The 27,978-nt window shown below is 44.9% G+C and overlaps 1 protein-coding gene and 1 long non-coding RNA gene across 3 annotated transcripts in view; one reads left to right on the plus strand and one right to left on the minus strand.

The window, feature by feature from the left end:
* LOC310839457 lies at window positions 1–25,984 on the plus strand. Its single transcript, XR_014561534.1, has 3 exons — window positions 1–91; window positions 21,732–21,831; window positions 25,955–25,984. It is a non-coding gene; the product is annotated as an uncharacterized lncRNA (long non-coding RNA).
* The window catches only part of GRIN2C (glutamate ionotropic receptor NMDA type subunit 2C), a 92,104-nt gene continuing 89,886 nt past the window's right edge, over window positions 25,761–27,978 (minus strand). For both annotated transcript variants that reach the window (XM_083727941.1, XM_083727940.1), the window contains exon 13: window positions 25,761–27,956. In XM_083727941.1, coding sequence (XP_083584067.1) covers window positions 26,406–27,956 — 1,551 coding nt within the window. In that variant the 3' untranslated portion in view covers window positions 25,761–26,405. The remainder of the gene's footprint in view (window positions 27,957–27,978) is intronic.

The raw sequence follows: 27,978 nt of genomic DNA on the forward strand, positions 1-27,978 counted from the left end.
GAGCGCTGACCCAGGATCTATGGTCCTCTGAGTTCATCGAACTATTTCCAAGCGAAACAGCTTTTGGCTCCAGTGGTATCTATATTCATGGGTAGGGAGTCTCCTTTTTTCAAGCCGTGCTTTAATTAGTTCTTTGCATATGCAAATAGGTTCTAAGTCACTTAAGCAGCATACTTGATAGAAATTTCCATTTTTGAACAAGGTCAGCTGGTACCTTCCAATTGTCCAGTGACTCCTGATTATAATGCAAACATTCACCCCCGCCCCATGATATTCCTCCAATTAAAGTTAGCTTTAGGCAATTGTTCTAAGTAGACTCTAAGCTGCTAAGAGAGGCTGTCAGAGAGACCTTATTGAAAGAATATTTGGCTCATGGAAACATTTTGTTTAAAATTATTGTCCTTATTTTTTAATAAGACCTTTGCCTGTTGCTTCTAATCCTGAAATAGTCACCTCATGTTGTTTTGGCTGCCCTACATATGCGCAGTAAGCATCACCTAAGGAATCCTGGGAATTAGTTTGGTGAGGGTGCTGATAATTCAGTGTTAGATGGCCCTCACGCTTGCAGAACTACAGTTCCCTGGGAACGGGGAATGGCTATGGCTGTTGTTGTCATCTTGCAAAGAGTCTTTTAGCACCTTAAAGGTTAATCTGTGTTCATACATCTGATAAAGTGGATTCCAGTCCATGAAAGTTTATGCCATAATAATTTTGCTAAATGATTACAAAATTTAAAGGCTTGCAATCTAACAGCCATGATTTAAAAGGGAAAGGGGAAAGCAAAGGCAGCTAATTCACTTACCAGTTCTTGCAAGTTACTTAGCCTCAGCAGTATCACCTGATGTGGACAGGTGGGCCTTCCTGTCTTTAAGTAGAAATACACACCCACAACCCAGCTGCCCTTAGTCCCCTGGCTGATGGCAGAGGACAGAATATGCTTCAACTTCAGCTGGAGATGATTGTCCTTTTCTGGCAGGGAGAGGGCAAGCTAGTGCCTTGTATCTGCTGCCTGTCTGACCTTCCCCTTGCTGTGAGCTTCTTCCAAGGAGGCAAGAGGCCTGCCCATGGCCCATTAAACCAATTTAAGTCCTTGCCTTCAGTAGCAAGCCCAAATTGCCAAAGACATGATGCCATCGCTCAATGGTAAGTGCTTGGGAAACTGTTCAACTAAAATGAAAACTTTTTCTTTTTGGTAATTTCCCCTTTCTTTTCATTTCATGTGTGCCTTGAGCAATAAAGTCATTAGGATTGTTGCTGAGACAACATTAGGAGTGTTGCCGAAAATGTTGCAGACACTTTCGCTATTGCCAGTTTGAGAGTGACTCAGAAGTGTTTTCTAGTGTACATTGTAGTTTTGGAATCAGGGTAAGAGCTTCAACAAGCACAGAAGGAGAGAAGGAGTGACCAGCTGGAAGAAATGCCCTGCTGACCATCAGTTGCCAAATCATGCAACTGCTTTCTGGTGTGTCCATCTGCATATCCAGGCTTATTTGTTTTCCCACCTCTGGTACTATCTGATTTGAGTTTAGAAAAATATACACCTAATGAATTTATCTGGTGCAAAACTCAAAGGTGTTGCCAAATTTGCAGTGAGGATTTTTGCTTCTAGTGGGAATGTATTTTGCTTCTTTTATTCCTAGCTTGTGATGAGTTCAAACCAGTCCCTGGTTCAAAGAACTGTGGGATACAGTTTTATTAAGCAGATGCAAACAAGGTGTTAAAGGGCTTCATGAAAGTCAGTCAGAATTTTGCAGTCTGTTTTTGCATCTACTTACTTGGATTCTCTGAGGTCTCTGAAAAATTTCCATTGATTAAAGGATTTCTCTAGTGCCTAGCATCAGCTCAAATGCAGTCAGCAAGCTTTTAGTGCTGGGAATTCCTGAATTAAAAGTTTAAAACTTGCAAATTACCAGTTATTAAAATGCAGCAAAATCATTCAAAAATATTGTGACCATCATCAGCATTTTTGCATGATGAAAATGAGAGGTTGACTTGTCCTATAGGAGGTTTAAGGTTTTGATTTTTGAAGTTCAAAAATTGAATTAGTCTCCACTTTAGGTTTAATCCAAAGTTGCTTGCAATGTGTAATATCCTGTGAAAGCAAAATACAGTGAATAATTTCTAAAGCAATCTCCTTGCACATCAAATTAAACTTTCCCTGTGTGCCCCTTGAGGCCCCTGCATAACTTGTTTTCATCTCAGCTCATCTTTGACTTCCGTGCTGATTCTCATCATTCCTTTTATTCTTCTCTTGCTGCTTTGCAACCATTTGCAGGCTGTTTGGAAATCTTGGGTTTTGCTCTTTTTCCACAAAAACAAATTTCCAGCGGTGTAGCCCTGTTAGTCTGTTGCAGCAAAAACAACAGACTTGTGGCAGCTTAAAGGCTTTCTGGTCTAATCACTATTAATTATTGTTATATTGAAATAATTATAATATAATAATGAGTGAACTCATTGCTCAAGTACGGATTCTTTGGTCGCCAAAAACAGCCCCATTCCCGCACAAAAGGGAGGCAGCAAGGGGACATCAAGGTTTTCGAGGGTACACAAAAAGGTACTGGTCTACAGTTGCAAACCTAGGTACCTCATTTTGGAAATAGACCCACTGAACGTGCCCTGCTTGAACATACATAGAGCAGTGGAAACCTAAGCAATATGGGTATCTGTTTCTTGCTCCATCTAGGGATTTTGTATCTGTGGCTAGCTTAAAATCTCTGCCCTTAAATCCATCGATCCTTGGGCATTAGTCATCATTACTCTAAACTACCCTTTTCGATCTCCACAAGATGATTATGTTCTAGCTATAAAAATCGGTGTCTCAGGGGAGCTGAGGGTTTCATTACCCAGCAAACATTCTGATCTTTCTGTTCATTGTATCTGCGGGGTGGCATAGCTTCCCCCACCCCCTGAAAAAATATTTTTCCAGTTTCTTTATTGTTAATGAATTATTACAAAGACCAACTGGTGGGGAGGGGAGAGTTCATTTTCTCAGGTACTGGAGTCTCAATCAAATGAATTTGAAAATGGGTTTTATGAATTGCCCTCAGGGTCAATGGCAAGGGAAGAGTGATGATTACAGATTTTAGACACATGGAAACCAATATTAAAAAAGGAAATAGTTTCCCACAAGAAAACAGTTCACAATATTAGCGTCTCCTGCTGTTAACCCTTTGGCTGTTCAGAGCTAGGCAACCTGCAGTGAGTAAGTTTTGTGACGTTCCTTACCCTAGATGGCTCTGTCTCCTGTAGATGGTGGAATAAGTGCTGTACATACTTAAAAGATGGAATTGGCTACAGCAGGATGTTGCAAGGGCCACCAGTTTAGATATCTTCAAAAGTGATTAAACTAATTCATGGAGGGTTAGGTTACCAGTAGCGTTATATATGATGGCTATATGCCAGTGGTGGCGAACCTATGGCACGGGTGCCAGAGTGAGCCATGCAGAGCCCTCTCTGTTGGCACACGCCATCACGCCAGCAATGTCGTTGTTTGGGGTTTTCAAATTGGGCAGCCACTTCCCCCAACGCCACCTCGTGAGTAAACTGCTCGCTCCCCGCTGGCAGCAGCTTAGAGGCAGTTTATCTCCCCAAAGCAGCTGTATTCCTGCCTCCCCGTCCCCCCCCCCCGAGATTGTTGTAGTTTGTGTGATTGGTGGGTTTGTCAAGGGTTTTCGTTGACTGGTTGCTGCATGTGATTCTTGAAACTGTGTTGTTTCTGCTCCAGAGAAAGTGTTTATAATGCTTGTGAGTGTTTTTCTCTCCCCCCCCCCTCCAAAAAAAACACCTGTGATCCAAGCCACTCAAAAAAGCTCTGCTAGTCTTGGTAATCCCCCCAAAAAACTCTGGGCAATGCCCCCACAAAAGCTCTATGTGTTGTTTCTGCTCCGCATGCCATAGGAAGCATTTGTAATTCGTGTGAGTGTTTTTCTCCGCCCAAAAAAACCACAACTGTGATCCAAGCCCCCCCCCCCCCCGCCCCAAAAAGATCTGCAAGTCTTGGCAATCCCCCCAAAAAAACTCGGGGCAATGCCCCCCCCCAAGCTCAGCAACTCGGGGCAGCCCCACCCCAGCTCATTTTATTATGGTATATTAATTATTATCCCATATTTAATTGCCATGTTGGCACTTTGTGATAAATTAGTAGGTTTGGGGTTGCAGTTTGGGCACTCGGTCTCCAAAAGGTTCACCACCACTGCTATATGCTATCTCCAGACTTCTGAATACCAGTTCCTGAGAAACTACATGGGAGAGGGCTGTTGCTCTCACATCCTGCTTGTGGGCTTTCCAAAGGCATTTGGATGACCACTGTAGAAAACAGGATTCTAGTCTAGATAGCTCTTTGGTGTAATCCTGTCAGACACTTCTTTTGAGCAACAACCTGCTCTTCATAGTCCTAGCCAGCCTGGTTCTTCCATCAACCTGCAGGGTGGAGACCAGTTGAGGATATTTCAAATATTTACTTTCTGGCCAGTTTGCTAAGAGGAAGAACACTTACGGATCTCTAGCGACAGCTCTAGGAATATGTGCTTGGTGAAACAAATCCAGATTTATTTGTTTATTAAGAGTATTTTTATACCACTTTTCAGGAGGACCTCACAAAACTGCTTGCATTAGGTTATTACAACAATAAGCACCATTAGAAAAGAAGAGAAAAGACAACATGTTTTCTTAGGAAAAGCTCTCCTTGCTTCTTCTCCCTTCTCCCCAGGGCAAGATGGTTCTTCAGATAGACCCATCTTTCCCCACCTAAAATAAAATGTGGTTTGAATGTTAGTAGCCACATTCTTGTGCTCAAGAAACCAAGTGTTTTAATATTTATTTTATTAATTCAGGTTTTTTCTTGTTTTTTCTTTATTTGCCAAGCTATTAGTTTCCCTGGCTTGTTAGCCTGTTCAAATTGCTTCTGTTCCAAATATTTAATTTCTCATTGTGTTTCCTGATTTATTATCATTGAATATTGCGTTTGCAATAACTTAATATCCTATTTCACTATCTCTTTTCGTGGGGAATTTATTAATTCTTTTTCTTTTCTTTTGATTTCTTGTAAGATTTCTTGTTTTTTCAGCTCTCTTTTTCTCTCTTTGGTACACACCTTACTGTATAAAAAAGCCCCGCATTACCACTTTACTCGCTTCCCAAACCCCCATTCTTTGCTTTTTTGATGCACTGTCAGCATAGCCAGAAGCATTTTCTCTTTTATTTGTTTAATTTATTTTTAATTGACACCATTATAAAACACTATTCTCTTTGCCTTATTTCCTTTTGATAATTTGGCAGAAAGATAGGGTGGACTCTGCTCCCTTAAAAAGCTGCATGTTTTCTGCGCTGCATAAACGGAAGCACTGTGTTACGGCACCTGGTGTCCTATGAAGTGTGTGTTTTCCTTTGAAAGTACCCTAAGCATCAGCCACCTGTGGGTTCTTTGCCTTTAATGCCTGACTCAGCTGAGCCATTGTTAAGCAGGTTGTAATAAATATAGCATGTCTCTGAGTTCTTTCTTCCTCCTCCCCACCAACAAAGTAAACCTCTTTTTTAAAAAGATTGCCTCAAATTCCCTCACTGCTTGAAAGAGGACTGTGTGTGGAACAGCATAATCCCCTTTCTCCTTAAGGCAGGGATGGGGAACCAGTGGGCATCCAGATGTTGCTGGATTGACTGTGGTCAATAGCCAAAAGATGCTGGAAGATAACAACATCTGGAGTACCACTGCTTCCCCATTGCTGCCTTAAGTGATTGAGGAGCTTTGAAGCAAGATTCACTTGAGAGTCAAACCTGGTTTTGCATCCCAAATAAGATTTGTGTTAGGTAGCTAAATGCTTCTCAAACCCCTACATTTGTGAATGTGTGGATTGTCCTTAGTCAGCGACTACAGCTGTCTCTCCCCTAGCCTCAGAGGAGGACAAAAATCCCAAGCACAGACCAAGCAGGCTGTATCTCAGGCATCAGATAAAAGCCCGTCTTCGAAGATCCTTTTATAAATGTGTGCGCTCAGTTTCCTAATTAACAGAGTTCCAAGCTTGCTTTTCAAGTCTGTCTTTTCCCAGTAGTGCTGGATGTCAAAGTGTAAGTAAAGTTGTTGTGTGTGGAGTTTTTTTTTTAAAGGAACTTTTCCAGCAGTTCTTGATTCGGTATGACAGAGGGTAGCAGGAGTTCTTCCATGACAGGCACGGCTGCTGCATTTCTGATGCTGCTCCTTTTAGAAGAGAGCTGGTTAGGGTTGCAATATTTATCACATTTCGCAGTGACTCCTGTTTTTGTTCTTCCTTGATACATCTGCCTTGCTGTTTGACTTTGGGAAACTCACTTACCCTCTTCATGCCATCTGTGAGGTGTCTGATAATAATACCTTCCATGCAGGGGTGCTGAGAGGCTTAATTAATGTTTTCAGAGCATGGCATGTGAGCGTTTATTTTTTAAGAAGCTCTGTGGAAGGGCAGCAAGTGATTGTCAGTAAAAGGATAGCATATGTCATGGTGTCCGATGCTCCCCTGTTTAAGAGTGGCTGCTAGAATGTGTCACCCAGCAAGTGTGGCTTAAAACGGGAAAACCTCCTTATGTGCCGCTTGGACTCTGAGCTGCTTCCGCAGTGGTTTGGGGGTGATAGTTGGAATTTGCACAAGACAATTTGAGCCCCTTGTTTCTTCTTAGAAACAGGAAACTAGAAGAGGAAAAATCAAATCTAGAACAGAGTCCTGCTTTGGACTTCTGTGATTCTAAAGTCACAAAAGGCTTTTCAGCGTGTTCCCATTTTCCTAAACTCCCTGGGACCTCTGAAGTTCCAGGGATCCCTGTTGGCAGCTGTATGTTGATACTCAACAGCATTTCTCCCAGAAACATATGGATGATCCCTTTCTCTTTCTCTAAAAAAGAGCTGATGTCATTTGAGCATAATTTGAAAGAGGTCTCAGAGGAGCCAGAATGAGGTACCAAGGGAGCTGGTTCAATAGTACACTGCAACCTTACCTAGGTTAATATTTCCAGATTAGGGAATCTTTTTTCTTAAGCATGAAAGAGAGAGAGCTATCTCTGGAGAAAATTCCGCACCAGATCCATGTGCACTTCCCTCCTTCCCTCCCTCTTCATTATTTTCTTAGCTGGGACAGAAAATTGCTTGCTCCTTATCAATGCTAAGGTCACATGCCCCCAATCTGTCAGTGTTATGGGCCTGGCCAATCAGAAGCTCTTAGCAGGACTGATGCAATGATGCAATGGACTGGTATTAAGCAAGCATTTCTCCAGGTTGGCTGATTGCAACGCTGCAGGGTGCAGGTGGGGTGCTCATCCAGAACAGAATGGTGCTACGGTTGGGCTGAGCAAGGCACTGGGTTGCGTGCGAATATATTTGCAGCAGGGGAAAGAGGTGCCGACTTTGCCTCTGCCTCCGTATTCTGCCGTCTGGCTGATTAGCTTAGAAATTCAAGCAGAGGAGATATCAGAAGACCTTTTGAAGTTAAATTGTCTGGATTTGCCCTCTTGACTCTTGGGACTATCAGCCATAGGAGGGAGGCTGTCATTTCTGCATATCTCATTCTGCAATACTCTCGTTTTTTAATTTAACTCTTCAGTCGCTTTCAATGCTGGTGTTTTTAGTTCTAGAACAGAAGATTTGTGTGGCACAGGGAGCTTTCCTGCAAGGAAACACCACAAACAGACTCATCTGGCTCTCTTAATAGGAACAAAGAGGTCACAAAGCTCATATAGACTAATCCCTAACCTAATCCCCAAACTGGTCTCATTAGCTTAGCTCTGACTTGATCAAACTCACCCTCGGCTATTGTGAAGATGTGTGTGTGTTTTGATTCTAGGGATGGGGCAAGAATTCAAAGCAGGGTCTATAACTCTGTGACTGTCCTCTCACCTGCTTCAGTTGTTGCAAGCAGAATTTGAAGTGGGCACATTGCCCATCTTGAGCAGAGCCATGCCTCAATTCTGTTCACGTTCCACAGCCTTGCAGTTACCCTGTGCTGCAAATCAGTGGAGAGGACATCTCCATCAGTGTACATAAGGGATGATTTAAGTGCTGCTGCTGGGGGAACTGCTGGGGGGGGGGGGCGAAAGGAGGAGTCAACTCACATGGGGGATCCTTATACTTGCAGACTGGAATATCCACCCCATTGTACTTTTTGTGGGGCAGAGTTGTTTGATTGCCTTCAAAAGCTGAAGAGCTTTTTCAAGTATTTAAAATGAACATTCACTGGGAAAAGTGATAATTTTGAGCTTAACGTTGGGGGCAGGGGGTGTTCACACACCCCTAGATTTTGTCTCCTTTCTTACTCAAATCTTAAAATGCAGGTAGGGGAAAATATACCAGGTGAAATAATCCATCATATCTGCCCCATGCAAGATACTTTACATGCATCCATGGTAAGCCAGCCAGTCAGTCTCTTTCTCCCCCCCCCCCCAGTGTGTCCATAGATGAGTGTTTTTCTGTTATGCCATACTAACTAAGCATGGGGGATAAGTTCAATTAAATTCACATTTAAAGCCACATCTATCAAATTTGCACTTTCTGAAACAACACAAGAACCAAAACTCAGGCATCCTTCAAAATTTACACTTTCCCAAATTCTGTGATGCAGTTCTCCAGCCAGTGTTGACAAAAATGCATATCTTAGGGGAAAGGGTGCATAAAAACAAACATATGAGTGAAAATAACATATAAAAATGCATTGATTGGTTTGTGTTGCTTGATAAAATGTGTACGTTAGTCAAAGCTGCATACAAACATTTCTTCCTTAGGAGAAATTCACACTGAAAGGAGGATTTTTTTTAAAAACCCACACAATTTCAAATTGCTGGAGGAATGTGGAGAACTGAATTTACCATTGGAAAAATGAGAAACTGAGAAAACTGAAACTGGCAGCTCCTCCCATCCTAATATTTACCCAGCTCATCTTCATCTGCAAAGGCAGGGTAGGAGCCAGGAGAGGAAGAGATGGTTTTAGCAGGAGCTGGAAAGAAGACAAAGGGGTGGGAGGGGGGTAGCAAAAAGCATGTTGAAGCAGGAGGGCTCCAAAGGGGTGGAAATGGGAGGGAGGGAGAGCTGGCATCCAAGAGGGACCCAGATGCCTTAGATAGGATGTAGGTTTGACTGCTCTGGAGAGTGAAGGGACGGGAAAAGAACGCCAACTGCCTTCCGCTGGTGCAGTGAGAGGGAGGAGAATGATGCATTCATTACTCAGGAGATATGGGGAAACGAAATGGGAAGGCATATCCTGAAGCACTTTCTGTACATGATGACATCTGGTAAATGTGAGTGATGCAAAGTTGCTGCACTGTGCTAATGACATTGTTAGTGCTTCTAGTCGAGTGGGTCTTTCTGTTCTTGTGCAAATGGCAAGAGTCCTCAAAAGCTGCCTTACGTTTTTGCTGCCTCTTTACTTCTGCAGTCGCTTCTGCAAGTGCAGGTCAGGTGCACCCATTCTTTTTTTCAAAAAGCAACATCCCAACACCTTCCTCATCAAACAACGCTGCTCTCAGAAATAGCAGAGCCCTTTGAACACCAGGCTATCGGTCTCTATGACTCACTTCTACAAAGCTCCCTGCATGTTTAAGAGGTGTGGTATGCCCCATAATGCTCATAAATCTGGGGAAAGGAAAAGTGGTTGGCATCTTCTAGAACTGAATTATTACTACAACAATTAAATTACAGGCTGCATGTTGATGCACACAGAGGTAGCCAGTGTGGTGAGGGGGCAGCACACTGAAATTGGACCAGAAGGTCAAGATTTTGGTTTTCACCTTAGTTACTGATTCATCAATTTATATAAGATACAGTGGTACCTCAGGTTACATACGCTTCAGGTTACAGACGCTTCAGGTTACAGACTCCGCTAACCCAGAAATAGTACCTCGGGTTAAAAACTTTGCTTCAGGATGAGAACAGAAATCATGCTCCGGTGGTGCGGCGCAGCGGCAGCAGGAGGCCCCATTAGCTAAAGTGGGGCTTCAGGTTAAGAACAGCTTCAGGTTAAGAACAGACCTCCGGAACAAATTAAGTTCTTAACCCAAGGTACCACTATATTCCTGCAGCACATCTGAGTTTTCAAGTGGTGAAATTTCAGGGTTGCAAACTGGCGATGGGACAACACTCTCTTATCAGTAGTGTGTGAAAGTACAAAGTTGATTTAAGCCCTACTTGTGGGGAAACTGCTGCAGTGGTGGGGTGAGTCCACCCACATAAGGGACCCTGATGTTGCGATGGTGTTTCCCCCCACCCCACCACGGGCTGATAGATTTATGATGATTGCTTGTTGGTAGCGAATGCTTGGTGGCATTTCGACAGACCAAATTAACTGCATGATTATATGTGCAGGAAGCCCATTATGGAAACCAGAAAAGGTTACAGCTGGGGAGGTGGTTATGGGCAGGTGATGTTCTTTAATCAAGGCATTTTCTACTGCAGTTTGCTTGGTTTTACATTCCCAAGCTCACTTTCTGAAGTGAGCAAAACCGATGCCTGCCTTATGACAAGCATTTTGTTTCCAGCACCACATTTCTTTAATTTGATTGTGATGAATGTCTCTGGCCCAATTTCATTTTTCAAATACGCCTTTCTCCCCCCATTCCTTGTGACAGGCCAGTTTATAATAATTGAGGTTATGAGATGTTCTTCCACCACCTTCGCCAAATGCAGGAGTGAGGGAGGAGAGAGGAAAGTGCTGCAACAACTTGCATGTTTATTGGCAGAGCTGGAGAGTACCATCTCCACCCCCCTCTCGCCATCCCCCAAACTCTCATCTATTTCACTCAAACACTTACAAGTGAAGATTGAGTTCCATTTGCTTTTCTGCTGGGGTTATAATGACAATGGCAGCTGTGCTTCGGGGCTCCTTGGAGAGATTCTCCTGAAAGTCTGGTTTGACACAGCAGGTTCAGACCAGCCACGGCAGACTATTGCATCTAAAACTTGCTGGTGCCAGAGGGTGGTAGCAGAGAATCCTTGTAGCAAGTGAGCTAGAAAGCTCTCTCTGTGTGTCTCATCCGTTGGAGAGCTTCCACTACAGGTGCATGCGCAAACTGGTGGCAAATTCTGCTCTGCAAATTCCACAACACAATTTTGCAACAAGGAAAGCCAAATTGTGCATACTAGAATATATTATGAAAGTGGAAGGAAGTGAGTATTTTTGATACTGCAGCTGCAAGAGGGGTTTGCTTTAACAGATCCCTTGTTGATGAAGAATAGAAAATAACCAGTCTGGTTACCAGCTGTGACTGCTTTCTGAAAATTAGAAATCTTTTACGTTCAATATATCTCTTCAGAGTTGTCCACTTAAAATGCCTGGATGTGAATTGCGGCTTCCCTGGGAGTTAAACTGCTTTGGCAGAAGATGATAAATTCCAGCAGGGGTAGCATGATGGTAGACTTGTGGCACTTTAAAAAGGAAGTAATATATACCTCTATAAGGTTTTGATTGCAAGTGTTCTTTAAAATATTCTAAGATGCAGGGCATGTGTGCAGATTGCCATTAGGGTGCATAGTTTGTTAGGGGTGCTGGGAATTGTAGCTCTGTGGAGGTAGATTATAGTTCCCAGGATTCTATGGGGAAAGTCCTGTGCTTTTAAATGTATGGTGCATCCAGTCTGGGTCAACCCTTCCACTCATCTTGCTCTGTTTTCCTACATCCTGGTCTGTTGGCTGTAGATCTCACTCCAGCTCTGGGAAAGTGGCCCTTGGCTCACATAACTGCCTGACAGATATGCTCAAATAAGTATTACCATTATCATACACTGGCAAAGACAGGAGGAATGGGAAATAAGTTTCTACAGCAGCCTCCAGCAACATATAAACAAGGTATGCAAAGGAGCCCAGCCCCCCGTTTTGGGGTCTTCACGCCCTTGCTGCCACAGCAGGCCTGTTGTATTCCTAAATGCAAAAGGTGGGGGGAGCCCCAAAAAACATAATGAGCAATATGCACCCCTCCCCCTGCTCCATTTGAAAGGAGGCTGTGGGATGGAAAGGACCATTTCCCCACTCCCTGCCAGAATGCGCAGCCATTGGGTTGCAGCTAGGGGCACTGAGCTGGTGGCAAAACTGATCCTCACAGCATCTAAGCCCAGGAGACATAAAACATACTTTTGAGACTTATTTGGAAGTATCCTACAGATGCAACAAGAAGAAGTCCTGTTGATTCATAGAATCATGGAATTGTAGAGTTGGAAGGGACCCTGAGGATCATCTAGTCCAACCCCCTGCAATGCAGGAATATGCAGTTGTCCCATATGGGGATCAAACCTGCAACCTTGGTGTTATCGGTACCTCACACTATCCAACTGAGCTATCCAGGGTCTTTGCTTTGAGCTGAGAAGAGCAATTAGAGAACTCCTGCATTGCAGGGGGTTGAACTAGATGACTCTTGAGGTCCCTTCCAATTCTCTGATTCTATGAAATGCGTTGTTTCCCTTTAATTTCACTATCCTGGCAGGTCAGTTTCTGGCTTTGATTGTGAAGGGCAGCAAGCAACATGTGTGGTTTGTAGATCTTCCTGCTCTTTTTCTTCTCTCTCCCCACCCCCCATGTCTTTTGGAGTAAAAGAAGATCCAGGGGTGATTCAGAAACAGTTCCATTGATCACCTCTCTGTTGATTATATTCTCCCGAGTTTATGATATTTATGATATTATCACACATTTGACACTGGCTACCAATTGGCCTAATGTACGACCAATTTTGTGCCATCTGTACTCAGTCGTCATGTCAATTTCAGTGAGTGGATGTCAGTTATCACCTGCAGACTCTGGATGATACTGCAGACTCTCTCCCCACCCCACCCCACTGCTGTCTTACAGCATATTTGCTTTGATTATTGAACATACTTGCTTCTCTGAACGCTCGCACATTGTGTCTTTGGGGCTGAATATCTTCCCACCCTGCTCTTTGAAGTCCTTGGTGTAGATATCTATCCAGCTTTGCCATGCTGGTAACTAGGTAGAGATACTGAGTTATCAGCTCAGCCAATCTGCCCCCTGCCAGGCCAGCACAGAATCTGCAATAGAAGATGCATTAAGAAGCACTTCAGCCAAGCAAGTACTTAACTTTAAGCACATGATTGGAACTCTTTTTCATCTAGAGGATTTGAGCATGAGTTTAAGTGCTTTGCAGCATCAGAGCAAGGGAATCTCATGCCTGCAACGTACCTTCAAGTGCTAATACTAGATCAAGGACACCGGTATTGAGTTGATGATGCTGTCCTTCATCTCCGCCATCAGGGCCACCTCCTAAGTTCCTGAGTCAGTCATCTTCTCTGGCCTAGAAAACATCCAGCCCTCCCTGGCTTTTCAAAAACTGGAAGATGACATTGCATATTATTTGCCTGCTTTATTTATAAAGCCCCCATCTGCCTCACCCTCTCTGCGATGCTCTGGAAGGTGGCATACGAGCAATTAAAACAAAATTGCACTGATGAATAAAGAACAATTAAGCCATCAGGCTGCGAAGCCAAATGTCACCACGATGGCGGAAGTGCCTTTTGAGATATTTGGCTGTGGGAGGGGGGATGGGGAGAAGAGGAGATGGCAGAGGAGAGTGCATTGCGTTGGGAGAGATGAACTCCTGCTCTGAGCAGCCAGTGCAAGGAGTGACAGCAGGCTGCCCAAGCTTATCCAGGGCTGGGATCCTTGGAAGAATAAGATTGCCAAGAACAGATCTCGAGAGGGCTCCTTTTAGGAGAGGCAGAGAAGGGGAAACACAAGTCTGCTGCCACTTTTTAAAAGCAGTGGAGCCTCCCAGGGGTGGGTGGGTGTTGATCTGGCAACATTAAGGAAGCAGACCCTTATGTGAAAATGCAGTGTCAAGAAAGCATTCACAAACAGTAGGTTTTGATTTGGCTTTGATTTGGCAACTCTGCTTGATCCCTAGATTGGAATATAATGGGGCTTAATCTCAACATCTGAAGCAGGCTGAAGGTTGCCAAGTGTAAAAAGAAGAAGCAGCTAGGGCTCCTCTAACCTGAATAGCTGTTGTAGGACCAGAATTTCAGCACGTGTGGCTTATTGTGCAAAAATGAGAGAGGCTGCACCTGCTAAAATTTCTGCTTCTGCACAGCTCATGAAGGCAGTGGAACCCTGTTGTCCTTGACAGTTGGTCACCCTGTTTGGAACAACTGCTGGCCTCCTTAATCCAGTGCTTTTCCTCATCTCTGCTGGCTTCATCAAACCCAGAACATCTCTTATGGTAGATAAAAGGCGTGGAGTGCATGCATGAAGCCCTGATTTAGCTATTATACCAGGAGGCAGTGAGAGATTTTACTGTACTTTCTTGGGCTACATGATCACTGCAGATGGTGACAGCAGTCATGAAATTAAAAGACGCCTGCTTCTTGGGAGAAAAGCAATGACAAACCTAGACAGCATCCTAAAAAGCAGAGACATCACCTTTCCGACAAAGGTCCGTATAGTTAAAGCTATGGTTTTCCCCGTAGTGCTGTATTAAAGCGAGAGCTGGACCATAAAGAAGGCTGATCGCTGAAGAATTGATGCTTTTGAATTATGGTGCTGGAAGAGACTCTTGAGAGTCCCATGGACTGCAAGACGATCAAACCTATCCATTCTTAAGGAAATCAGCCCTGAGTGCTCACTGGAAGGACAGATCCTGAAGCTGAGGCTCCAATACTTTGGCCACCTCATGAGAAGAGAAGACTCCCTGGAAAAGACCCTGATGTTGGGAAAGATGGAGGGCACAAGGAGAAGGGGACGACAGAGGACGAGATGGTTGGACAGTGTTCTCGAAGCTACAAACATGAGTCTGACCAAACTGCGGGAGGCAGTGGAAGACTGGAGTGCCTGGCGTGCTCTGGTCCATGGGGTCACAAAGAGTCAGACATGACTAAACGACTAAACAACAACAACCAGACAGGTGCTGTGACTAATTGCTGCTATCGTCTTTGGACCTAGCAAGCAGGATCAATGCAGAAGGCATAATCAAACAGCCCTGCAGTGCCTCTTTCTACGGGAATCTCTTCCACCTCCACCACCCACATTGTGAAACCAGCCACAGAGGAAGCTTGTGCATGGACAAGCTTCCCATAGGCTCCTTTCAGAGTGCCCTCACCAGCATGTAACCAAACGATGGTTTAGCAGGAATGAGCACGCCTGCCAGTCCACAGTGAGAAAGCTGCTTTTCTCTTCTCCCCCTGTGGCTGCTGCCAGGCTTCTGAGCTACAAACCATGAGTGGTGAGCCAAGAACAGTTCTTGGTTATGGCTCACGGTTTGTTTGGAGTGAGACAAACCATGAGCCTGAGTTCGGATGTTAACCCTTCACCAAAACAATGTGGTGGCAGCAGGGGAGAGGAAGAGCAAAGCAGCCATGATGTTTTTTGCTGAGCACTGTGCACTTGTTCGTTCACACCATGCCATAGTGTTACATGCACACCAGGTCACTGAGAGACCAAAGCTTGTCCAAAGCTGTTTGTTCCATTGCTTGAGCTCCTTTTGCATTCTGGGAAGGGATCTTGGTGAGTTAGTAGCACCAATAGAGGTGCAAGCAGGACTTGTTTCTCCCTTTTTGGACCGTATCTTACAGCAAGCTGGATTTTGTATTCCAGACTTTGCAGTCCTTTCTGAGCTGCATGGCAGGATTTGGGCCTTTGTTTGCTTTATATTTGGAATTTGGGGGTTTTTTAAATAAAAAATGCAAGGGCCATGAGTTTGTATGCTTCGCCCACCCTTTTTGGGTAATGATTTTCTTTGTCTGTGACAGAATGATGGATTAGAGCACAAACCAAAAATATAGTGGACATTTATAAGTGTTTCCACCAGCAGATTAGATTTTATTTTCAGTTCCCTAGCATGTTACTATAGTAGAAGATGCATAAAGATTATGAGAAAGAAAAGGAGTGTTGTAGCAGTAATACTATGAAGGGTTTGTTGTTGCTGTTTTTGAATACATTCAGATTATTTCTTTTATTAAGAAACAGTTACCATCCTAAGCCTCCTTCACTTTTCAGATTGCGGGTGGGCTATTACTGACAAATAACTGTGACACGGACAGAAGCCTCCCTACTGTGTCTCTGAGTCATAGACAGTTATGACAAGATACAGGTAGCCAACTTTAAGAAAGGAGAAGGAAGTACCCCTACCCTAGTTGCAGGAGTGCCAGCTTGGCCCCACAACTGTGATTGCCCAGGGCCATGGGTGCATGCAGCATGCATGGCCCTGGCACCAAAATTTGTAGGTGCCCGGCCTCTTCATGGGGAATTTGGTGGGTGGTCAGTCACCCAGGGAGTGGCACCTATGCCTAATGGTCTTCTTGCCTGTGAGATATATCATCTGAACAACCAAGGCTGAAGTGCTCTACTCCCACTGACCCAGGTGTTTAAGAGGGACTACAAAGGGGCTTCTTCCTTCAGAGTGCTAGGCATCTACAGGATCACGCTGTAATTCTGGCAATGGGTGGACAGTCTGATTCTGCCTCTGACTGGGATGCGGATTCTGCCTCAGAAACACAAGTTGCTGCCTGACTTCTCAGTGGATCAAATGCTTCTAGGCTGGCGAAGGAAATACCTTGATCCCCTTCAGGATAAACACACGAGATCATTACAGTACTGAATATTATGGGAGCCAGGGACCAAAACATGTGATATGCACAGACCCAGAAGTGCCTTGTTAAGAGGAGGTGGTTCCCACGTTTCAACTTCTTTCAGAAGACAGCTCTCTGAAAGCTGCTTTCCCCCATTACAAATGCCTCCCACTCTGTCATCCTCAACTCTTATTCCCCCAAGGCTCCCTTGCTCTCAATATTATCCCTGGGTAGAGCTTTTGAGTGGCACAAGGGAATAAGCTATTTCCCAATGAAATGACACTTCCACATGGTTTAATTTGCAGCCAAGCCTGTTGATCTGCCCCGCTCAGTGTTTATTAGCATTTCAGAAAGCTGGCTGCGCTGCTACAATCTACTATTTTTATTTTATGTATTTATTTTTGTTTCTTAGGAAACTTTGTTCCAGTTTTATCTTCTGCATCCTGCCGTGCACAAAATCAGGTTGCCTACAAGATTTCAGAATGAGAATTGTCCAGTTGGAAGGGACCCAAGGGTCATCTAGTCCAACCCCCTTCAGTGCAGGAATTTGAAGTGGATCATACATGACTGCTGGCCATCCAACCTCTGTCTAAACACCTCCAAGGAAGGAGCGTGCCCCGCCTCCCAAGGGAGTCTGCTCCACTGTTGAGCTGCTGTTACTGTCTGCAAGTTCCATTGTGGCAGCACAACCACCAAATTTGGGTCGGAAGTGCCATTCTTTCCTAAGTTTAGAGAACCTGCTCTTTCCATTTGAACTTGATGGGGCTGTGAGTGGTACTGATTTGTGGGCTTTGGGTGACATCACAAGACTACCCTTCCAGGTTTTCAACTTTTAAAAGCTATTAGTTGTGTCCTTAAAACAAAACTACAGTGAGGAACAAGACTTTAAGTTGAATTAACATTCATGTTGATCTTAAAAAAAAAATCCACACTGCTTGCCCATTGCATAATAACACAGAGGGGGAGGGCAAGACAGATGACTGAATTAGCATTCAGTGCACTGGCCGATACATCTGTTAAATGCCTTGTGAGGTGTGCATACGTGAGGGGGTGTCATTCAGGTTTGATTTCCTTAGACAAAATATGCAACAACTCCTGTTCATACCCTAAATGGTTCATATCGGGTTCCTTGATTTGGATGAATGAATTCAGCCCATATGCTTGCTTTATTTACCACAATATCTGAATATTTATAGTACTGCGAGAATGGCATAAGGTGACAAAAGTGAAAAGTGAAACAAGGTAGCAGGAGTGCACATGTCGGTAAGATGAGGGGAGTCTTTGAGAGATGGGCAGGCACAGAAATGCCTCTTTAGAAGGCGTCTGCCAAAAGTGTCTTCTTTCCTCCATCCACATAAAGGAGAGGGTGATTTTAAACTCTGTTCTGTGCATGAAAGAAATGTAAAGATTCGAGACATTGTCTGCTCTTTTTTTCTGAATAGACTTCCAGAGCTGTTTTACTTATTTCATAACATTTATATACAGCATGATTGTAAAGGAAAACCTCAAAGCAGTTTACAAAAAAGAGGGTAGATTTGTGTCCATCCATTCTGCTGACAGATCAGCTCCATTGGCTCCTGCCTCCTTCTACTGTCATCTATTAGCACCCATTACAACAAGCTGCAGAGCAAAGGCAGGGAAGAGAAGCAGGGCTGAAGACTGACTCCTTTGGTTTTTCCTCTCCCTGAACTCTCCATTCCAGCTGATTATTGATAGTTTCAAGAACACGTTTCTGAGTTTCCTTGTTTTCCTCTTCCCTCCTCTTCCCTTTTCCTTTCATTGCTGTGTTTTTAGGTTGGAAATCTGTGGGCAGCAGCTGCCTTATTTATTTTTCTATTTTGTTTTTATTGATCTTATGTCAACCACTCTGGGAGACTTTTCAGCTGAAGAACAGGGTAAAAATGCTTTAAATAAATACATAATAAATTTCAGCCTCTGAGATCTCTTCCCTCTGCATTTCTATTTCTGTCACTTTTATTATTCACTTCCCCCTTGTCACCTAACCAAGGGAGCACTCCTGTAGCATCGGCAGAGGAAGAAAATGTTATAGATGTACTCTGCGAAGAACGAAGCAGCCTTAACCTTCTCCTCTGATTTATCATGCAAACATCCTTGCACATTTAAATCTTTGGGCTGCCAGTTCTGTTTGGAGCTCCTCCATGCTTACACAAGCTCTGACACACTGTTGTGTTTGACAGAGGAAGGAAGTGGGAAGCAAGAGGGACAGGAAAACGTGGAGTGTTTATGCCTGGCATAAACAAACAAGCAAGTCTAACCCGCCTGCCCCCCCCAAGCCCCCCACCAACAATAATAATTTAATGTAGTTCATTTCAGGAGGACTTATCCTGAGGAAATATGTTTATGATTGCAGCATGGCAAAGCACAGAAAGCCGTTTGGGCAGGATTAGAGTGCAGTGCTGACGTATTTTACACACCATAGTAACACGTTCCTGCATTTCCAGAAAGAAAATCCATCTTATGCTAGATAAGTGGGTGCATGTGTGCATGCATGTGTATGCAAGATTCTGGATGGCGTCATGCGATCTGTAGTAAAGATAATGTCCCAAATTCCCCTCAACTGCCCAGAGTTCCAGCTCCTGCCCAGAGTTCCCCGGTACCCACCCTTCCTTCCTTCCTTCCTTCCTTCCTTCCTTCCTTCCTTTTTAGCTGACGGTATCCCCGCACTGCCTATTGGTATTTTGACTCGTGGGAGAATCAGTTCCTCTCAGCATCACATTTCCCTGTGCCCTTTTGCAGGCAGAGCCCACAACGTGTCACACGTGGCCGCGAGCTTTCCTTGCCAGGCCCTGCAATCTGCTCCAGCTGTGCCCTCATTTATCCCATGACGACACTGTGACAGCAAGTCCTGCCCTTGTGACCACGAGGATTGATTATTGTAATACCCTCTGAGCCGGCTGTCCAGACCAGCAGCCCCTCTTGCTCTCTCTGCCAAAGCTGCTTGTTCAGAAGACAACGGCATCGTGGGCAGCCCTGATCCTGTTATCTCACCTCCCCACATGCCCCTCCCTCTCTGGGAGCGATTGGCAACGCTGCTGAGAGCGCGGCATGTGGCAAACTGGACGTGGCCCTGTCGCACCATTAAGCCCTTTGCAGTGTTGGCTCTGGGATTTTAAAGGTCTTCTGTCCTGTTTTACTACAGCATGCCCCGGGCTCCATGACTCAGGTGTGCACCTGTGCATTGTGTGTGTGTTTTCTTTTAAGGTGGGGGGAACATAAAAGTGGTTTGGCTTCCTGCAGCTATGGATGCTAGTACCGATTAAAGAAGATGTCACAGGCTAGGCTGTAGAAAAGGTAGAGTGGTACCATGGTAGAGTATCTGCTTTCCAGGCAGAAGATCCCAGGGTCAATCCCTAGCATCTCCAGTGACAGGAACAAGCCAGCAGGAAATCAACCAAGCCAGTTGGAGTTAACTATTTATTACCAAAAACAGGATCTGCACAGGAGTGCCAGGCCTAATTTGCATAGCAACACATCTCTGGCAGGTCTTGCCCCCATGAAGCAGTTGCTGAGACTGAAGGTCCCTGCCTCCCTACCGCTGCCTAAGTCCCATCCTCTCCAGGGTTTTTCCCAAGCAATCTGAGACTGTGCCTGCGTGAAGCTGACTTCTCCTCTGCCTCTTTATGCCTCTTCTGGGCCTGGGAGTCCAGAGAGGAGGAGAGCTTGTCGCAGTGGGAGAGGGAGACACTTGTGCCTCTTCAACAGCCGCACTCATCTCTGCCTCTTGGCCTCCCTCCTCTCCTGCTTCAGCTTCTGCCTCTGATTCTGGACTTCTTTCTGTCACAGACTCTTCCAGCTCACTAAGCCCTGTTACCTCTTCAGCTTTTGACACTTCCTCCGTTTTCTCCCTCTGGCCACTCATTGTTGCCCCACCACCACTCCCCTGGCTCTGAGCCTTCTTCCCCTGGGGGTTTCCCAGCTGGTTCCTCCCCCCATTCCTCTGTATCCAAGCAGTTCTGTGACGTCCCGGTTTGCTGTTTTAAATTCTGTCTAGGAAATACCAGAAATATTACATTTTATTCTCTCACCTTAACAAAACCTTGTCTTTGACTACTCAGAAAGTAAGCAAACTAATTTAGGGAAATGGTGTGTGTGTGAGAGAGTTTGTGTGATACCTAGATATCTCACACCCACACCCACATGTTCATACCAAAGAGATGTGGCTGGACGACTGCTTAACAGAAAAGGAAAATACGAATGTACAGCCATGTTAGCCAACATGTAACTTCTAGCTTTGTGTATTTGTAGCTTTTGAATTTGGTAACCAAATTCAAGGGTACATGCAGTCCTGGGCAACTTGCCTTACCCTGCTAGGACCAAAGAGCCAGGAACCTGAAGGAGACTGAAGACCTGTTTCTCATGAGAAGCACACACCCCAATGCCAATCAGCAAACTACTTTTGCAGTTGGGGGGGGGTTAAAAGCAGCTTCTGACCTGGTCATAGGGCTTAGCTACCCAAAGAAACAAAAGCCCCAGGCTAGGGCAATCCTTTTATTTGAGGCTTAAAGGTTATTTGGACCCCGGGTGCTCATGGTTTGAACAAAGGATCTTCTTGAGCAAGGTATAAAATGCTTGCAAACATTTCCAGTGCGATTTTGGGGAGGGGGGCAGCTTAAGAAAACCCTCTAAGTGTTTGTTTTTTAAACTGTTTCCCATTTGTATTCCAGGGAAGCAATGAGCTATAATCTGACTTGGTTGGCACTGCTAATGCACCAGAGTATTTTGCTGTATTAAATTCTGTCTAGGGTATCAGAAATACTACATTTTATCCTCTCACCTTTTCTTGTCTCTAGCCTAGCAAGTTCTGAAGCGGTAAAATTAGGTCTGAGCTGTACCATTTTAGGGGGGTTCATTCTGCTCTGCTAACAACAACAACATCCTCCATATAGAAAACTTGATACCAGCGAGAAGAGTTCTTGTCTAGCTTGTTTCCCTGACATGCTACTTTTCCATGTGCAGGAATTTTTTGTCCAGTGCAGCATTCACTAAGGGTAGTCCCTGCTTGTAGCATGAAGTGGCATAGACCAAGCACAGATTTACTGCTCTAGTGTAAACTCCACTGCTGCCTTCTCACTTTTAGCCCCAAGAAATTTCCCCTTTATTCCATTGTTTGGCTTCTGTGTTTTATGGCTGCAGCTGGGCAGGTTTTGAGCAATTATTCCAATTGGGTGCTATTTGTGTTTGTGTTTTCTTTTCAGGTTTGGACATCTTGGTGCCTGCAATGGATGCTGACACAGATGGAATTAATGTTTCAGTGGAAGTGGAACCAGGACGGACATGGAACCTAACCATCCCTAGGTGAGGCAGAAGAATGGCATGTTGAAGTCTATTTGCAGCACACTGTAGCTATTACTACTATTCTTCTTATTAAGAGTGTTCTTGATTTTGGTGGAGGCCTGGTATTCCCTTGACAGTATTTCAGGGTCTGTTTCTGTAAGTTAATTGCCCAGGCTAATTTCATTTTACTGTAATTCATGAACTGTGGCATTGGTTGGGATAACAACAAGCACTGTCCTTGCTCTCTCAAGTGCAGCAGAGGAATTGGCTGGATGGTCAGAAGTGCTTAGTGAGCCTCCCCACCCCCAGCTGAGGAAGTTTGCAACTTGGGAAAAAAGGAGATGGTCAGATCTGAGCTCATGGCCACTGCATATTTACAGGCAACTTTCAAATCTTTAACTTTTAAATATGGGGTGCCTTGGTGCAAGAAACAGCAGGGAAGCTCTAGGTATTTTGCCACTGTGGGTGGCTTGGACTCACTCTAACCCCTTATGTGGGATTTGGTATATAAATTTTCCCTTGGCTTTTTTGCTGGCCCATGTAGGACCAGCATGGACAGCTGGCTCAGGTGAATATCTGATGTTTCCTCCCTTTATGGTCTTGATTTATGGGCTACTACTAAAATGAGGCTGCATTTTAAGCTGTATTTTAATTGGGGTTCTTTTTTTTATTACGTTTTATTGTAATTTATATTCGGTGTTAGCCGCCCTGAGCCTGGCCTTGGCCAGGGAGGTCTGGGTATAAATGAATTATTATTATTATTATTATTATTATTATTATTATTATTATTATTATTAATGCCGCTTGCTATGGCACCTAGGTATTGTGAGTTATGGTCATTATGCTTCATTAAAACATAAAAAGAGGGAGGGGGAGTTCTCCCCCCAAACCAAACCTGAAATGACTCCCCTCCAGCAGAAAGAAAAGCAGTTCAGCTCTTCAGCCTTAATGAACTTCATTGCACCCTCCATGGCACTTTGTCCCAGGTATTTAGCAGGCGTTGTGCACTCCAGTTTGGAAAGGAGGCAACTCTGAGAGTGAAGTCAAATGAAGGCAGTGCATTAGTCACACCAACCCCTAGCTATCTTGTGGTGTTAAGTGAAAAATTAGCAGTTAGGTGATGGCTCCTCAGGAGGCCTTTGATCCTACTGTGACTGTAATGAGACAAAGTGAATGAATCTCAAAAAAACAACAAGGAGCCTTGTAGAAATGAACAGGCAAAATATCAAAGGTCTCTTCTCTCTCTCTCTCTCCTTAAAACAGACTGGAGCTAAATTAAATGCATTTCCTCCGGTTTCTGTTAAAACAGCTCAACTTTCATGCTGTCAAGTTTGCTGAGGGTGGGGAAGGCTAGGCAGGGGCATTGCTGAGCTGTGATATTTTCCAAATATTAGGCTAGTAGCCCATTTTCAAAAGAAATTAAACTTTTTTTAAAAAGATATATATTTCATTATCTTCAGAAGTGATTGTCATCTCATGTAGCCTCAAGGTGAATATTGTAAGACTCATAGGAAGTTGGTGGGGTTGCTTTGCTTATGAATATATAATTGACAGGCTCTGGTTGAGACCTGACTTGCCCACTGCTAGTGCTTGTTTGTGCTGCTTTTGTAATGCCACGTGAAAGATCACTCTTTACTTCTCCTGTTTGCTGGAAATGGTTCTTGGCAATGAGGGCTGCAGGATCCTCCATGGAGGACGCAGATTTGTTTCACCACTAGTACCTGGACAGTATATCAATATATTGTCCAAAACCAGTTTCAAGTCCCTATCATTATTTCAGTTTCATATTTTTTGACCTGGCAATATATTGCAAATCATGATGTGTGTGTGTGCTGTGCAAAAATCACATTGGGGGGGAAACTGTGATGCCGGGCAATGCCTCTACATTGCTTCATCCTTATATCAAACATTGTGATATATCACCAGCTAAACACTGTATTATACTGATAATCATGAAGTTGATAACCAGCACCATCCTTATTTCAGACATTGTGATATATCAATATATCACGATGTTTATTTGGTGATATATTGCAGTGTTGAAAGCCAGATGTTGCTCAGCCCTACTATCTCCAAGATCTGCATGTCATATTTTCCTATGGAAAATGGCCAATTTATGAGATCTATCCATGACAGTAGAATCCTAGGGGGTTGCAAACAAACTATCTCTAAATGAGAAGCAGGATGCTACAGGTGTCGTTTCTGATGGTCCCCACTTGATCAAAGGAACTGCTCAGAAGGGAACATGCTGCCTTTTCCTTGACTATGATGCTTTTAATAGTTGGCTTTATGGTTTGCAAAGCTTGCTACAAGCAGAAGTCAAAACAATGCTATAAACCAGTCCCTGTGCACCTATCATTTGGGGTTGGGGAGGCACACGAAAGCCTGAACTACACAACTGGCAGTGTAGGCTGACTAGATGGCTGTCTGAGCCTCGTTGTTATCAGTTGCCTGAAAAAGGACCAGAGTAAACGTGGATTCAGTAATCAGCACTTCAGGTACTTGAAGCTTTATAGTTGGCTAGGATAGGGGCTACAAGGCATATCTTTGAGCCGGCTCAATGTAAGGTTATTTTGATCCTCAGCTCTTGAGTGCACCCGCAGGATCTTGCCTGGGAAGGGAACTCACTACAATTCAAGACACCATAGAGCAGACATAGGCAATAGGGTTACAAATTGCCTGAATTACATACGGAATGTATAACTTGAGAGCACTTCCAACAGGCATGAAAGGCTACCCAGGCCAGTCTGGCCAGTCTTCATTTAATGGATCTGGGAGACCAGGTTATTGTGCAGAACTGAAAACCTAACAGTTGATAACCCCACCCAACAAATTGAAATTCACTCACAGTCCTGCATACTTTCACGGATGCTAGTCCCAGTTAAATTGCATCACTCATTTTCAAGTATTAGCATGTGGTTCAGAATTTTTGAACAGGGAAAGCAGTAGCTTAGGGCAGAGCATCTGCTTGGCTTGCAGAAGGAGCCACGTTAAGTCCCCAAGTAGGGAGAAGGACACTTCTTGTCTGAAACCCTAGACAGATGCTGCCAATCAGTGCAGACCAGTGCTTCCCAATTAGCTAATGACTGAGGACCCCCTACTTTTGAAAATTTAATAATTCTATTGTAGTTACGTCTGCAAAGCAATTTTTTGAACAAAATTTGGGGTAGCCCCTAATATGCAAAGGATTTTAGGTATACTAAAAAAAACCAGACCATAAAATTTGTGATATCACCATGCAAAAATGACAAAAAATAGTTGGGGGGAGGCAACGGATGGGGCCGCAGACCCCCAGGGGTCCCCGGACTTCAATTGGGAACCACTGGTGTAGACAATAAGGAACTGACTCTATATAAGGAAGCTTCCTGTGTCCTATGAGTGACCTTGGGGTCCCTTTCTATAATTCTAAGTTGGACCAAAAAGATTTCAAAAACTCTGTGAAGATGGATAAGAGCTCTAAGTAATGCTGTCTAGTCTCATTCTAATCACAAGATTTGCCAAGTCCCAGTTGTAATGTCTGTTTAAAGTGGTATGCTACTGCTTTTAATTCATAGTGCAGATGAGGCCTTGGTGCAGTGATGGTAGTCTATTGCTAAAGGTGTGTTTTTAGGACCTAGGTTAAAAACAGTGGCAGGTTAGTCCCAGTCTAATGTGAATTAAGCAGCGATGGCAAGGAGAGGAGAGTTTGGTGCATGCCCCCACCCTCATCTACTGTTGCCGCCTTATCTAGCCAAGGATCCTCTGCCTTGAACTAAAGGTGGCAAATGCAACCCCGCCCCACCTCACACACCCTTCTTCTCCTGGTGGGGCTTGCAGGGGGGGGGGAGAGCTATGAAGGTAACATCTAGGGATGTCTCATGTCCTGGTGCATTTGACTCAAGAGAGGTTGAAAAAGGCAACCTTTGTCAATGTGGCCAAAAAGAAAGAATGAGAAAGGAAGGGTGTGTGAATACATTTTAAGAAGTGTGTATTTAATAACCTCCATTTGGCATTTTGGGCTCTTTACGAAGATCCAGAAAGTAATGTAAAACACTAAAAATATCATACTATGCCCCCTGTTCAGTCCTCTATACAGTCTCCATTTATATCAGTGCATTATGGGAAAGCAAGATAGTCCTAATCATTTTGTTTATTTGTTTAATAGGAGGCTGTTGGGCATTTCCCACTGTGTCACAGACAGCCATGCTCTGAACAATAAACTGGCACTGAAATGTAGATGGTTGACACTGCAACTGATGCTTCATAAGCTATCCACAGAGGCAGCATGACTGTGAATCACCACCATGAGAGAATCGTCTTGTACGCGAGTGAGGGCATCCCAGTGCCCAGCAATGGAAGACTTTGGAATCAGTCAATAAAGTGCCTTCAGCTGCTCCCGCTTTGCGTTTTGGTCCATTAGAGGATGGAGAAAGGTCACTTGCTCTTACGTTGATCCGGGGTGGTAGTAGTGAAGAGACAAAGAACTTTCTGCTGATACCGGCTTAACAGGGAGACGCAGAACGCTGGCTTGGAAGGCCTTGTCTCTTGCCCTCCTGGATGAGCTTCTTCTCTGCAGTCTCCAATCGAGCATCAAGAGCCCCAGCATCTTCCCCCTATCAGACTTCAGACTCTAGGCTAGAGATTCGCCTCCACGATCTTCCTGCGTAAGGGCTGTGCATCCTCTGGGTGCTCAGGAAGTCTCTCCGCTCAGTATTGACCATCTGAAGAAACGTCGGGTCCACCCTGCTGCGGTCCCTGTAGTCTCTGTAGGTGCTACCAAAGTACATGGTCCTCTGGCCATCCTGGTGGACCAGGAAGTCCCTGCTGCAAGGCGACCAGGGAGCTCGGCTGAAGCTGTGCTGGGTGGCACTGGACTGTTCGCACAGCTGCGGGGAGCCTGGGTAAAGGCGCCCCCAGTAGATAGGCAGGTTTGTGTACGAGTTCATGTAGGCATACTGCTTGTGCACCACCGTGGAAGAAGCCTTGTGCACGCCTGAGCTGTTGTGTAGGCAGGCCTCCCGGTACGAGGGGAGCCTCGTGGACTGCGAATGCAGCAGCCGCTGGTCCTTCCAAGGTAAGCCGTTGGCCTCCACACATTTCCTATTGCATGTATAACTCGGCCTAAGGGCACCGGGAGGGTAGGAATGCGTTCCAGGCACTGACATTGTTTTTGGAGCCCGGCCAGCTTTGGGGAAGAGGTCTGGCACATCCCCATAGGCTGAGGACTTCCCATGATGTTTCCACAGGCCTAGAGACTGGGATCTCTCCTGCTCCCAGCCGGACCTCGAGAGATTAGCTCTGTGGCTCAGCTTCTCTCTCCTTAGCTCTATTGAGTCAGATTCTTTGTACAGAAAGGGTCTGCAAGTCCTGTTAGCTTTGGGGAAGGAATTGTGGACACAGGCATGAGGCGGAAAGTGGCTCTCCAACTCCTTTCGCTTCTCGGAAGTGGAAGCCAGCCGCTCCACCTGGGCTGAGCTGTCGTCACCACCTTCTCCGTACACCAGGTGAACGTTCTGGTGGTGGAATTTCTCCTTGGTGTGCCCTCTGGCCAAGGCCAGCTTATGCTTATGCTCAGGTAGAGGAAGCTCCCTAGCAGTTCCTACTGGGGAGTGGGGAGCAGCACTAAGGTGGTTTCCAAGTGGCACGTGGTTTCTGACATGGGTCTGAGGTGTGGGTCTTACCATGTAGTGGGGGGAGCTGTTCACAGTGGAACCGGGGAGCACCTTGTCCTCAGAATAGCTGCCTCGGAACTTCAGCGGATGAAGAATCTGCGGCTGCTCTAGTGTCCCTCTCCAGTTTTCACTGGCTGGCACCAAAGACTGCTGGAGCGGAGAGAGGGATTGTGGGAGAGACCTCCCAAGCCTCTCAGCTGCTGCTGCATCGGGGGCATGAGCTGGCCTGGTAGGCCCACTGGTGTTCTGCACAACAAGCTGAGGAGTCCTTAGGGAGAAGGTGGTTTGGAGGTTTTCGCTCCTGTTTGACCAGTTCTCAATGGTGCGTGTGGCGTTCTCCAGGGAGTTCCCCACACTGGCTGTCGACACCATGTTCTTGGCGGCCTGTAGCATTTTCAACACGTTGGCTTGAGCAGAGTTAGCAGTGACGTCTGGTTTGTGGACGCGGGCAGGGCTCTCCAGATTCTGGACTCCATTGAAACAGCTGTAAATGCCCTGGAAAGAAAGAGAAGAGGGA

The sequence above is a fragment of the Podarcis gaigeae genome, assembly GCF_964106915.1.
Source record: "Podarcis gaigeae genome assembly, chromosome: 2".
In the NCBI taxonomy this organism is placed as follows: domain Eukaryota; kingdom Metazoa; phylum Chordata; class Lepidosauria; order Squamata; family Lacertidae; genus Podarcis; species Podarcis gaigeae.